This window comes from Protomyctophum bolini, assembly GCF_963924005.1.
Source record: "Protomyctophum bolini genome assembly, chromosome: 16".
Classification (NCBI taxonomy): domain Eukaryota; kingdom Metazoa; phylum Chordata; class Actinopteri; order Myctophiformes; family Myctophidae; genus Protomyctophum; species Protomyctophum bolini.
The window spans coordinates 21,445,151-21,458,878 of NC_137877.1; the positions used below are offsets into that span (position 1 = coordinate 21,445,151).

General features: G+C 43.2%; 1 protein-coding gene across 1 annotated transcript in view; it reads left to right on the forward strand.

The window, feature by feature from the left end:
- asic4a (acid-sensing (proton-gated) ion channel family member 4a) overlaps positions 1 to 13,728 on the forward strand; it is a gene marked incomplete at its 3' end in the record, with an annotated part of 123,779 nt that overhangs the window by 103,284 nt on the left and 6,767 nt on the right. The window contains exons 2-5 of the mRNA XM_080785939.1: positions 3,660 to 3,804; positions 4,876 to 5,003; positions 6,369 to 6,522; positions 10,286 to 10,339. Of these exons, the coding sequence (XP_080642065.1) occupies positions 3,660 to 3,804; positions 4,876 to 5,003; positions 6,369 to 6,522; positions 10,286 to 10,339 (481 nt within the window). The remainder of the gene's footprint in view (positions 1 to 3,659; positions 3,805 to 4,875; positions 5,004 to 6,368; positions 6,523 to 10,285; positions 10,340 to 13,728) is intronic.

The window sequence follows — 13,728 nt, forward strand, 5'->3', positions numbered from 1 at the left end:
AGGCTAGAACTAGGTAATAAGAGTTGATTTATGGATACAGAACACAGCACCCCATCCTAATGTGGCCACTGCCAGTCATAGGACGTTCTGACTTCTGCACACAACCAATCTGTGGACAATATACATGTAGGGGAGAGCCGCCACGGTTGTAACGCGTCATGGTTGTAACATGCACGTTATATCTTGATTGGTCAACGCCATCATGACGTATGTATACGTGTGTGTGTGTGTGTGTGTGTGTGTGTGTGTGTGTGTGTGTGTGTGTGTGTGTGTGTGTGTGTGTGTGTGTGTGTGTGTGTGTGTGTGTGTGTGTGTGTGTGTGTGTGTGTGTGTGTGTGTGTGTGTGTGTGTGTGTACATTGGCCATCTGAACCCTAGAATTCCTATTCTGAGGAGGACTTTAACTAAAATAGCAGATATTTCTGGCCAAGAGGTTTGGTGGGGAGGATAAAAGAGCAGGCTATAAGTACAGAGTGAAAGATCAAGTTTACTAAGTGTTGACGGTTTCAAGTAGGCCTATAATTAAATGTCTGAAATTAGCCTAAACATTAATATGAATGCACACTTTATAGCAGGCATTTAGAATATATTTTTCGTAAATGAATGCTCTACTTAAGTGTCGCACAAAGATAGTGAAAATAACAGATCTACAAGCTCACTATGCGTTGCGATGAGCTTTGTGAGCTTATACTGCAAAACCGATACTTTCACTAGTTTTGGACATACAAAAGGTTTCCACCCGAAAGTGAGAACATTCAGTGACAATTGGGAGCAAACATGTCAAGGATTCAGAGAGAGAGAGAGACACGCACGTGCGTGTGTCACACACACACACACACACACACACACACACACACACACACACACACACTGATCAAAGGCCTCGATGTCCGGTATACATTCCTGGAAATACATCTTCCCTGGGTAAACAACAATGAAGGCTTGGGGCGGGCAGGCCCCACTTGTTTCTGTCCGTAATTACTGTTGTGGATATTGTGAAACAGCAGGGCTGCTGTTGCACACAATAGCCCATGTGGGGCCGCTTGCACCATGATGATGGCACCACGACCGCAGCTTTGATTTATCCTGAAACTCTATCAGATTAGAACACACAGCAACCCTCGCTCCGCAAATGAGAGTTCGCTCCATCCCGCGCACCCCCCCCCCCCGACCGTCCCTTATTTAGACATCACAGTACTCATTAGGAGGAACAAGCTGGGGCCTCACGTGGTAACTGGAACGCTCAACCCAAAACACACTCAGGCCCATTTTGTCTCCCAAGCTCACATCACATTGTGAGCAATGTGATGGCTAACGTTGGCTAAAAGTTCCCCGTCAGAATAGCATGCTGTGTTTCAAGTGGTTAACTGAAAACATATCGAAACCAACATATACTGTAGAACCTGAACCGACTTGATCTCGCTCATTTAGGTTCATCAAGGAGCAGTTTTTTTTACCCACCTCTATATCGACGATTTGTCGATTTGACACGTAAACCACAGTGGCGTTGAAAAGCAGAAATTGGCGATCTACAAGCTCACATCTTGTTGCGACACGTCGGAATAGAGACGGCTTGCTGGCTTGTAAATCGGGTACAGGCTTTAGTTCCGACACTACTATAGGTCCGACAGTCATTATACCGACAGCCTAACTCAAACACTAACCTAACCATAACCACAAGCACGGGAGCAGTGCATGTTCGAGCGGTAGTCCGACCGTTGTTCCCGCATGTCGCACTAATGCTCTGTCGGAATTATCATCGGATCCCTGTAAATCTGCTAGAGAACCAAACTTGAGTTACAGTATACAACATCACTTTCTACACCAAATCTCTTGGCCAAAAATGGCCAATTTACAAGCTTGTAGGTCTCCAAAATAGTTTATTTTTATTTTTATATTCACACGGATAAATTGTTTTGACTCCGTTGTCATTTCACTGTCATCTGTGGCCCAGCCGAACTCTCTTGCCACATGATTTCCTCTTCTTTGATGCTTCCATTACTGGTGGTATGGCTGAATGTATATATTAGACTGTTGTCACCCGCCCCCCCCCGGCCTCCCCCCCTCCTCCCGTTCAGATCAGGGACATAAATACAGAGATTATGTGTCTCCTTGAGATGCGGCCTCTCTGATATGTGCTGATGTGATGCCTCGTGTTTTTCTTTTTGAAAAGAAGATTAAAGATGCTCTCATGCCTTCTGATATGACTGTGTTATGGCCCCAACAGTCTGTAGGAGTTTTAAAGTTGTCGGCGAGTCATCAGATCGTTATGTATTTCACACCACAGGAGTCTTTTTTTTAATCGACTGTCATCATATCTGTGTGGCTTTCACACTAAACGCTTGATAGCCGACTAGGCATCACAGCGTCATGTGATGTGCTTGTGCATCACAGTTCACCAAGATCCAGACCCGGTACATATAGGCTACATCATTTGTTTTTTATTCCAATTCATTTTGACATCTCACGCACGTGCAGGCTGCCTCTCTCTCTCTTTCTCTCTCTGCGTGCACGCCACCCACAGGAATAGCCAGGCTACACAGGGCGAAATGTTTTTGATATCGTATAGCCTACATGCGAGACAGAGAGATTTACCCAGCAAGGAACAAAGGTTAGGCCTATATATATTATCATCTGATCATCTATGCGACAGACAGACAGACAGACAGCACAGTGTCCTGTGCTCTCACTCTCATTAGCTGTAATATGGCCTTCCCGGTGCATGTGCAGTCGCAATCCAGTTCATACTGTATGATTTTGTCCAGTCGGCGAGAGAGCCAAATATCAAACCTGCTGGATATTCAGAAATGGTCGGGAAGGCGTCGGCGAGCGCTTTTATCTGCGCTATATCTTCTCGCAGAGCCTTTCACACACAGCGAGCAAAACCTCGGCGATCAAAGCCTGATCTTGCGTCATATCGGAAGTTTTGTCGGCGAGCACCAACATTTTTCCCCGACAGCATAATCGGAGCAAATATCGTGTGTACGAGCCATTGCACACGCTGCCTGACTATTGGCTGGCTTGGCTTGTGGTTGCAGTGGGGCTTTACGTGGTGGTGGCTATAGGTCTACGGGTGTTCATTCATTTTCTCCTTTCTGACAATAAACTGTGTCTCTCCAAATCGATGTACTGTAGGAGGGGATAGCAACTAACAACTAAGTGGAGATATTATTTATATAGTAAGACGCGTGAACGCGGGAAGCAAACACAGCTGTTGTGGCAGTCGGACACACACATACACACACAGAGCTATTTCTTTCTTTTTTTAAAGATTCTTTTAGTTATAAACGCATTGCAGTTTAAAAAAAATTGTGTACGTTTTTTTTGCGTGTGTGCGTGTGCGTGCATGCATGTGTGTGTGCACACATAAAATAATCCATCATCCTAGATGGACGTGGAGGTTTTGGGGGAACAGATATTCAATGAAAAAGCTCTGGGTTTACAGTTACAAGCCACAGCTCAGCCGTGGCCTGTGTTGTTTATTTTCCGCTCTGGTATCTCCAGCTTCATTTCACCGTCGCTGGGCGAATATACGATTCCCATCACGGCACGGGAATGATGGACATTGTCATGTTTTCATCGTGCCGACGACGTGCCCCGTCCCCTCTCTTCTTCCTCCCTTGATGGAAATCTATCTCTCTCTCTCTCTCGCCCACGCAGGTCTACACCCGCTATGGGAAATGCTACACGTTCAACGGCAACAAGAGCACGTCCAGGAAGAGCAAGCAGGGCGGGATGGGAAATGGCCTGGAGATCATGCTGGATATCCAGCAGGATGAATATCTACCCATCTGGAGAGAGACAAGTAAAGCCACACGCAAACCTATTTGTCCCACACAATCCTATCTAATGTCACACAGCCCTGCGCTGCATCTCTGGAGGTTTAAGTCCAACAATACCTCCCTCCATCCCCCATCCCTGGAACACATACATACATTACATACATGATGACATTTATCACAACACTACTCCCCCACAATATAAAGTCATCACTTTATATTGGTGTGTGTGTGTGTGCGTGTGTGTGTGTGTGTGTGTGTAAATTTACATAGATTGTGCATTACATTCACCCATTCACACACCGATGGCATAGGAAAACATGCAAGGCAATAACCTGCACACCGGGAGCAATTAGGGGTTCAGAGTCTTGCTCAAGGACACTTGGATACTAACACTGGGTGAGCCTGGGATCGAACTATAGGAACCTCACGGTTCCCAGACAGCTGATCTACCAGTCACTCTACCCCTGAGCCACTCCCACCTGTGACTTGTGTGTATATGCAGTATACAGTATATACACTGTAGTTGCTGTCGGTCAAAAAGGTCACATCTCCATATTTGTTTGGTAAATTAATGCCCTACTTCAACATACTACTCTATAGTGTCACACAGACACAAAGTTAGCAAAAATAGCCGATCTACAAAACGCATTGCATTGAGACGTGTTTTTCTTATAAAGTAACAGTTTTGGACATATGAGGTTTCCACCCGACAGCAACGGATTACTCGCATGCACGCACGCACGCACGCACGCACGCACGCACGCACGCACGCACACACACACACACACACACACACACACACACACACACACACACACATATATATTTTAATTCCTTTATACAACAAAAATGACCCTTGATGACATTATTCTGCCCATGCAGGCTTTCATAATTTCCCTGTGATCATTATTATCATCATTCATCCCTGCATGCCGTCTTGCATTCGTCGGACCGTGACTGTTGTTACATTGCCTGCAATTAGCGTCAACCTGCTCTCTGAGGGCTGTCAGAGGAGAGCGCTGGCTGAACACCCTCTGTTGTCTGTCCGCCCCCCGTCCCCCGTCCCCCGTCCCCCCCCATTTTCATCCTGGAAGATGAGACGTCCCTGGAGGCCGGCATCAGGGTTCAGATCCACAGTCAGGACGAGCCTCCGTACATCCACCAGCTGGGCTTCGGTGTCTCCCCGGGCTTCCAGACCTTTGTCTCCTGTCAGGAGCAGAGGGTAGGTCCTCCTCCTCCTCATCAAAACACTAGCCTCAAGTCTAGATCACTGTTTCCCCAAACATTGGGGTCAGGAGCCCCCAAGTGTGGATCACTGGACCAATTTGTATGGGTCGCAAGTAAATATCCCTCTCTTATTTTTTTTTAAATAAATAACCTTAAAAAAAATTCATCAGTTACAAACCAATTATTACAAACCAAAAGTATTTCATGAATAACATTTTATCATCTAATTTATATAAATCAAAAGTAGCCTAGTAAAGTGTTGTCAGCTTGTAGATCTGCTATTTTCACTAGTGGGTCCCGGGAAAAAAATGTCTCGTTTGGGCCTCGAGCTAAAAGGTTTAGTAACCACTGCTCTAGTCTAGATCACATTTATTTTTACAGACCCATAAAGGTCCATTTGGTTACAAACTATATGGGGACCCCTGGAACTCCCTCAAGAACCCCTGGGGGTCCTCGGTACTCGGAACCACTGCTCTAGATCACATTTATTTTTTAATACCTGGTGACATTATGATGACACCGCGAGTCAATGTTGTCAGTTACTGGGAAGTCGTACGTCAAGAACTTCCACAGAAGAGGGAATTAGAATCCCTGAGTGGTTCTCAATCTTTTTTAGCGCTGGACCAGTAGCATAAAAATGACTACAAAGGGCTTGTTTTCATTCACCTCGAATTAACAAATTAAATGAATCCCTTTACAATCATTATTTAATGTCAACCTTTTCCCCACACACCACGCCCATATCCCCCCTACCAACACAACAGTGGTTGATTCTTAGTCAGGTTGGTGGTCCCTAGTTCATAATCAGTTGAAAACCCCTGCTTTAAAGTTTATAGTAATGATTACTGATTATCAGAATATTGAGCTATTTTACACTTATTTTAACCAAAAAAACGTCAAAGCCTCGACCACCATTGACACGTTTGTGGCGTTTTCAGTAGTTTACGCTAGAGGGCGCTCTTCCGCAACCTGTGAGTGACCATAGTATTTCAGAAGAAGAGCACGCCTCGGATATGTTGAAATATCTGGATTTTTGTATTTTATTTTCTCACAAAGCTTGTCTTCTGGGGAGGTCTCTGGCAAAAGATGGGGATCTGCGGCCAAATACATATCAATTTGGGGGTCCTTGACATGAAAAGGTTTAAGAACTAGGCTATATAGTGTTGTAAATTACAGGCTCACCTTGTTGAGAGGGAGGGGGAGCTCCCCTCTCCTCTAGGCACTACAGGCCTGTGTGTGTGTGTGTGTGTGTGTGTGTGTGTGTGTGCGTGTGTGAGTGTGAGTGTGTGTGTGTGTGTGTGTGTGTGCGTGTGCGCGCGTGTGTGCGTGCGTGCGTGTGCACTTGGGCGTGTGCATGTAGCTGACCTACCTGCCCCAGCCCTGGGGGAACTGCCGCTCCAGCAACGAGCAGATGATCCCCGGCTACGACACCTACAGCATCAGCGCGTGCCGCCTGGGCTGCGAGACCCGCCAGGTGGTTGAAGAGTGCAGCTGCAGGATGGTCCACATGCCGGGTGAGGCTTGAAGCAATTTGTTGCTGTTGCTGCCTCTTATCTCCACATTCTAACTCCACGCCCTACTTGATCATACTGCAGCATCACACAAAAGCATCAAATGTAGCAGATCCAGGGGGCACGGTGGCACAGTCGGTAGTGCTGTCATCTCACAGCTAGAAGGTCCTGGGTTCGATTCCCGCTAGGGTCGATGTGGGCGTGTTCTCTCCTCCGCGTCATCAGTGCCCATACCCGAGGCAGGGTTAGCGAAAGGGCCTTTCTGTGTGGAGTTTGCATGTTCTCCCCATGTCCCGTCCCCTAGCGTAAGTCCTCACAAAAAAGTCCTGGTCTCTATAATACCTCCCCCTGGCTAGCCTGATGGAGCGGAAAGGAACTGGTCAGAATAACGTGTTCCTGCCCCTCGCTATACGTCCAGCTGGGGAAATTGTCCCCCGTCAGGTGAAAAGAAACAGCTTGGACTCCTCATACATCCATCTGCTACTTGCTGTTTTTTGGGTTTCTTTTTTAACATAATGGTTAATGTTTAAACAATTATTATAATCGTTTTCCATGTTGAATTATCTTTCCATACATGTTCAAACATGTACAAAAATAAAATAAATTGTGGAAATAGCAAGCATATCTACAAGGCTCACAACATGACGCGTAACCGCTGAGGTTGTAGATTTGCTATTTACACATGTCTTTGTAGAATTTAAGTCATTAGTCACGTCTGCCAGCTGTGCAATATTTAATATGTTCGTTAATCGCAATATGTATTATATGACAATCGTCAACATCAATTTCATGATCGTGACAGCCCTAATGCCAGGTATGACGATTTCATTCTGTCTATAATCTCATCATTCGCTCTCGTTTTAATTGTGAAATGATTAAATGGTTAATTACAATATTACTGTTGCGTTTAAAATGTTAACACAATTAGCTCCAGTGTGTGCCATTAAGGGCCTTGCAAATTTGAACAGAGTAATATATTAAAAGGTGATTTCAATTATATATGACAATACAGAAGTGTCTGTATTGTCATCAAACAATTAAACATCACTGGGTGTTTGGCAGTGGTGAACAGTAAGGAATTACATGTACAAATAGAAGGTAATCTTTTGATCTGAAACTCTGCAATCATATTTAACTCTACAAGCTCACAGCGCATCATGCAACAAGTCGTCGACCACTATTAAATAACAAATAAATAAAAACTTTTCATCCATAATTACACGCCCAAAATACGGATTGATTACTAACCCATTAAATTATTCATGATTTTGTCATCTATTAAAACAATTTGTTTTATTAACTGTTGCAACTTGCATCCCTACTTGAGACATGACTCGAGACCTGAGTGCTTCTGGCCTGTCAGAAATGGTCAATAGGTTACTAATGCCTATTACCTGTATCTCAAATGAGATTATCCATATTCCAAAATTGAAGATTTATACGTGTCAAACGGTGGTATCGTGTACCAAGAATAGCCGACCTACATGCTCCCAACACATGATCACCCATCACCATCGCATGACACAACATCAATTAGGAAGAGATGGGGCATGGTGTCACAGTCGGTAGTGCTGTCGCCTCACAGCTAGAAGGTCCCGGATTCGATTCCTGCCAGGAAGCTGGGGGCTGTTCTCTCCTCCGCATCATCAGCACCCCGCTTGCCAAAATGGCCTTTCTGTGTGGAGTTTGCATGTTCTCCCTGTGTCCCGTAGCCGTAGGGTAGGGTAGGTACCCTCAGAAAATATGCTCCCCCTGTGCTGATGGAGGGTCAAGGAACTGGTTGGAATAATAATTCCTTCCACGCGCTACGTCCTACCGGGGGAAACTCCCCCCTGTCAGGTGATAAGAAGCATTGAAGAAAGCTTGAGCTCAGTTCGGGGCTCTCCGTAGGCTGACAGAGGGAGAGTGGTGCCCAGGATTACAGTTTAGGGTTAGGCAATTGGCAACGGGTGAAACATGGGTAATTGTGGGATAAAAATGTAAGAAGACAAAAAAAGGAAGACACAGGAGGAGGCAGAGAACAGTTCAGCAGATGAAGGCCTAACAAGTTCATCAACAAACAAAAACTGTTAGCATAAAGACAATAGATGGAGGAAGAAAATATATTTTTTCTTCTTTCTAGCACATGAGGCCCATTTTCCTTCGAAACAGAGTGAGTTGTTATGCCATTTGAGTTTATCTTTCTACAAAGTTAGTGCAAACGTTGATGTTTATGATTCTCTTCCTTCCTCCAGGTGCATGCATCTCAAAATTTTGTTTTCAGAGACAGTCAACTCATTTCCGTTCAGCAGGTGAAAGATTACAATCCAAAACAAAATGGCAAAAGTAGCAGATCTACAAGCTCGAAATGGAGATAAGGGGTTTATGCCCAAACAGCAACGATATGAGATTACGGTCGAAGAGCAAAATCCCTAACAGTCGTTGAGGGGATCCCAGCTAAATGGAACAGATAGTTGGGAACCATAATGGACCTGTACCATTAGCTCAAATTAACATTTGATGAAACTCCAGAGAGTCAGGGTCACCTCAAATTTGGGTTTGTGGCCTAATGCATATCAAACCGGGGTCCTTGAAATTAAAAAGTTTTAGAAATCACTGGCATAAATCATGCGCTATAAATGACTTCACAGCCAAGACAAAAATGATAACGCTTTAGTCTTCGAGCACCATGTTACTGGGTTTCTTCAGATGATGAATCAGTCCAATGTCTGACAGATTCATCTTCACTCGAAAAAACAGCGAACCTGTCTCCATTGAGATCTCCACTGAAAGAATAGCGCCGCAGCCCATGATATCTCACATCTCAGTCTCACCATAATTAAACCTTTTGTTCCCCTGCGTGCCGACCGTAATGTCTCCTAATAAATATTTAATTTCACAAATTGAAGAGGAGCAGTACCGGTCCCTGGAAGAAAAAACATGAACTCTGGGATCTTTTAAAATGTTCTTGCTGTCTCTGTTTCCAAACACACTCCCTCCCTCAGCTCAATCAATTGAACCATATGAATAAATACTTTAAAAACATGTCATTATCCCCCCTACCCCACCCCACCCCCCAGCCTGACATGTTTGTCTGCAACCAGGTGAGGCATTGATTGGTTTTTAAAGACTTTCTAAATGTTGCCTTTGGGGGTGGAGCCAGTCCAGCAGCATGCTCCATTTCTCAATGCAATCAGACGCTGAGACGACCTGCGTCACTGTGGATGAAACTCATCTCCTCCAGCCTTCGTTTGGAGAATAATCGATGCTGTCGGGCAGAAACCATGTATATCCATATTGTATTGCCATGTATATGTATGGCTTTTTTTTAAATGTATGAAGTGCATATTTAAGTGGTTGAGGGTAGGGTAAATGTAACAGAAGTCTCCCTGTTTCTCCAACGCTATAATAAACTGAAAATGAAACCAATTTTATCCAATCAGGATAGAGAACTCAGTCAGGAATTCAGGATACAGATTAAACAAGTAAGATTGGAGGTGATGATATACAAAGAAATGAGCAGACAAAATTGGAACTGGAACACTGAAAAGCTAACGAAAAGTATTAACAAGATATTTTTTAACTACATTTTAACTACATTGGATCCATTGGAACACAGGTTCCCCTTTTTCAGTATTGGACTATACACTTACGAGGTTTCCACCTGACAGTGACGAGATGAGTGATTGATAAGCCCCCCGGCAGCAGACACGGATGGCTGATCATTTTGTCCCCCTGATTGATCAACACTCATTCTCTGTGTACTTTGCTCTCTCTCTCTTTCCAGGAACCGCCGATATCTGCCCTCCCAGTAAAATCAGGTGTGTCGACAAAGCGCTCGGTAAGGCAACGGTTCTTCGTTCCTTCATTTTCTTTTTTCCTCATTATGAAAATTGAAAATGAAACGGCAATGCCATCAGTAAATAACCCACGTTACGTAAACGCACACACAGGTGGGCTCGCTTGATTACTTTTCTCCCCCTCAATGTGATTGTGTCAATTCAAGCTCTAGACGCAGATGCACTTGTTTCCATCAGACTGCAAATGTGTTTTTAATAAACAAAGTGATGCTTCCATTACTGCGTATATTGTTGCCGTCGGGCAGAACCTCTTATATCCATCTCCATCTTGTATTATTATTATTTTTTTGTAAAAAAGAAAATCCCTACTTTGTCATGCAGTGTCACGCAAAAATAGCAAAACAAACAAAGCTCAAAAGCTTTGCTTTCGACAAGCTTTCGAGCTTGTAGACCGGCAATTAAAAAAAAAAATTGAATCTTGAAAAGTAATAGTTTTTTGGGACATATGAGGTTTCTACCCGACGTAACGGCATCCATTTAGGCCCCCGTTGTTCATGAACGCTCATGAAACCCACGACCCGCCGAGCCGACCTCTCTTCCCTCTTCATTCTCATCACCATTAGAACGGCACAAAGGAGCCGAGGCATTTTGATGGCACTAAAAAGAGATGCTTTATTAGTTCCATGGGTAGAGGAATATGTACAATTATCATCTACCGGGGCAAATAAGGCAGAAATTTAATTATCTCGTTCTTTTTTTGTTCACCGAGACCATTTAATGGGCGGATCGAATGAAATCTTAGATATATCAAACAAGAAAGGTCCATATTATTTTTTTAAATCTATATTCTCTATTGAAATGGGGTGAATAAATTCCCGCCTTTGTGAAAGGTAATAAGTTAAATTATAATTTATATATTATAGGTGGGTGGTGGGTTTCCCCCCCTCATGTCAGTCCCAAGAATAGATGCAGCCCTGCTCCTGCATACAAATAGCCTAATTATAGGAGTTGTAAAAGCCATTAATCATCAGTTTTTAATTGTCGTTATCAGTGTTTTTTCTCTCTTTTGTTTGGACTGAATGGAATTAGATTTTGAAGAGAGAATTCAGAAAACAATCTGTTTTCTGTGTTTGTGCACTTGACGTGTGTGTGTAACATTGTTTTCAGCTCGCCGTGTGAATGTGCATAATTGCGTTTCGTTGCTTTTGGGCAGAAACCTTGCATCTCCATATTTCAATATTTTGAGTGTTTTTCCCTCATAACTTAATTCCCTACATTGTCCGACAACATTGTCACACTAATGTCGAAAATAAATTCAGCTTGCTGTGTGAATGTGCATAAATGCGTTCCGTTGCTTTTGGGCAGAAACCTTGCATCTCCATATTTCAAAATCTTTAGTGTTTTTTCCCTCATAACTTAATTCCCTACATTGTCAGACAACATTGTCACACTAAAGTAAAAAAAATGGCTGATCTACAAACTCATCTATTTTTTGCTGGATGGATTTTTCTGTTGCATGTAATTTTCCTCTTTGAACCTGAAGTGCTGACATTTTTACCATTGACCCAATAGATCTGGCCTGCTGCTCAAGGGATCCTGTGTCTAGAGACAATCTAAATGTCTCAAAAGAAGAGCAGGGAGGCAAAATACAACCCCCCAAATTGTATATGTTATATTGTATTAACAACATACTTTAATTAACATACATACCACAAACCACACAGACTGTAAATTATATTATATTAAAATACTCACTTTTTATTAAGTGATTAAGTGTTGGTTGGTGTGGGTTGTAAACATATTTAACCAATAAAGAAAATGAACAAGCACTTACTAAACAGTAGCTATACAGTTCATTTGGAGCACAGGTTCCTTTCTCCATTTCCTGAAAAGTATATTGTTTCCCACCCGAAAATGACTATTTTGTCTCCATTCCATATTGGCACAACATGAATGCATTGCATCTCATTCCGTAGCAGGTATTTATTTCACTGTCTGCTTTCACTGAACCTTGGAAACAGTACAAGCCTACAAAGCAATACTGTGTGTCTGTATGCCTTTTAACCCACAAGACCCGAGGCCGATTCCACATTCCACAAATGCCTTCTAAGTTAGTATATAAGTTCTCACACTTTCAAGATTTTTCTAAAATGATAAAAATAATAGTAGTAGTAAAGCTTGCAGTGCAGCACAAAGTGAAGTGACTGAATATCCAACACTAAAATCCCAGTTAAAACTGCCATTAAAACTGCTTTCCCAGTTCAAAAAACATATTCAGCAAACCAGATCCTCAGACAAAAGTAGCAGTCCTCCATGGAAGCAGATAGAACACCACTTGAAGCACTTCAACCAGTGGTCCGGGGACCACCAGTGATCCTTGAGGGGCTTCCAGGTTGTGACAGCTTATAGATCTTTAACTCTTGCGAGTGTAAAATGAAACTACATTTGGTTTAATTTTAGTCTCTCAAGAGTTAAATTATTGTTAAATATCTGCATTACATAATTTACAAGAACACAATCAGGGAATGAAGAATAATTGTTATTTCGATACAGCATAGAATTTTGGACAAAATCGTATCCAACAACAACAAAATATTCTTTAGTTTTGGGGGTCTGAGAGGCTAAATCTCATCAAATGGTGGTCCGTGGCTCAAATGCTGAATAAATAATGGACCTTGATATGAAAAGGGTTGAAAACCACTGCTATATTGTGTTCAAGATGAAGTCACCTCAGGAGCCTGTCATAGTTAGCCTGGCTAATAAGCCAGACGCAAATCTGCCTTGGCAAAAACAATTGACAGTGTGATATGAGTCTGACTTATTAGCCAGACTGTCATGGAGGAAGTGCATTGTGCTCGAAACGTTAGTCATTCATTTCGGGTGGAAACCTCATATGTTTTTTAAATTGCAAAAGCAGCAGTCCAACAAGCTCTAAATCGCACCGCGTTTTGAGCTTGTAGATCTGCTACTTTTGATGCTTTAGACGTTACGCTGTAGTATGTAAAACACACACATTTTCAATATTATGGAGATGAGAGGTTTCTGCCTCCTAATATGACTGTACTGCGGTTGTGGTGGTTCTGACCAACAACAAAAAAGTCCTGAGTGGGAGAAATACAACAATGTGCAAACACAGTAGCAAGATTGTTACGACAAAAGGTTAGCCAATGGAACCGTACAACCACCCTAAGGACTACTATCTGTACCAAGTAGACCGTCCGCTAGACCTACTGCACATGTAAACAGAGCTGCTACCTTTAAACACATTCAATCTGAGTTTTTGAGCGGTGCCTCCGCTCCAGGACCATTACGCTATGTGTGTCCGTATGTGTACGTACGTGTCCGAGCACGGAAAGCTGCAACACGGTAACCGTTCGGACGAGGGAAGTCTTGCCGGAACCGGGCCGCCCCCATGGGCGCGTCCCTGGGG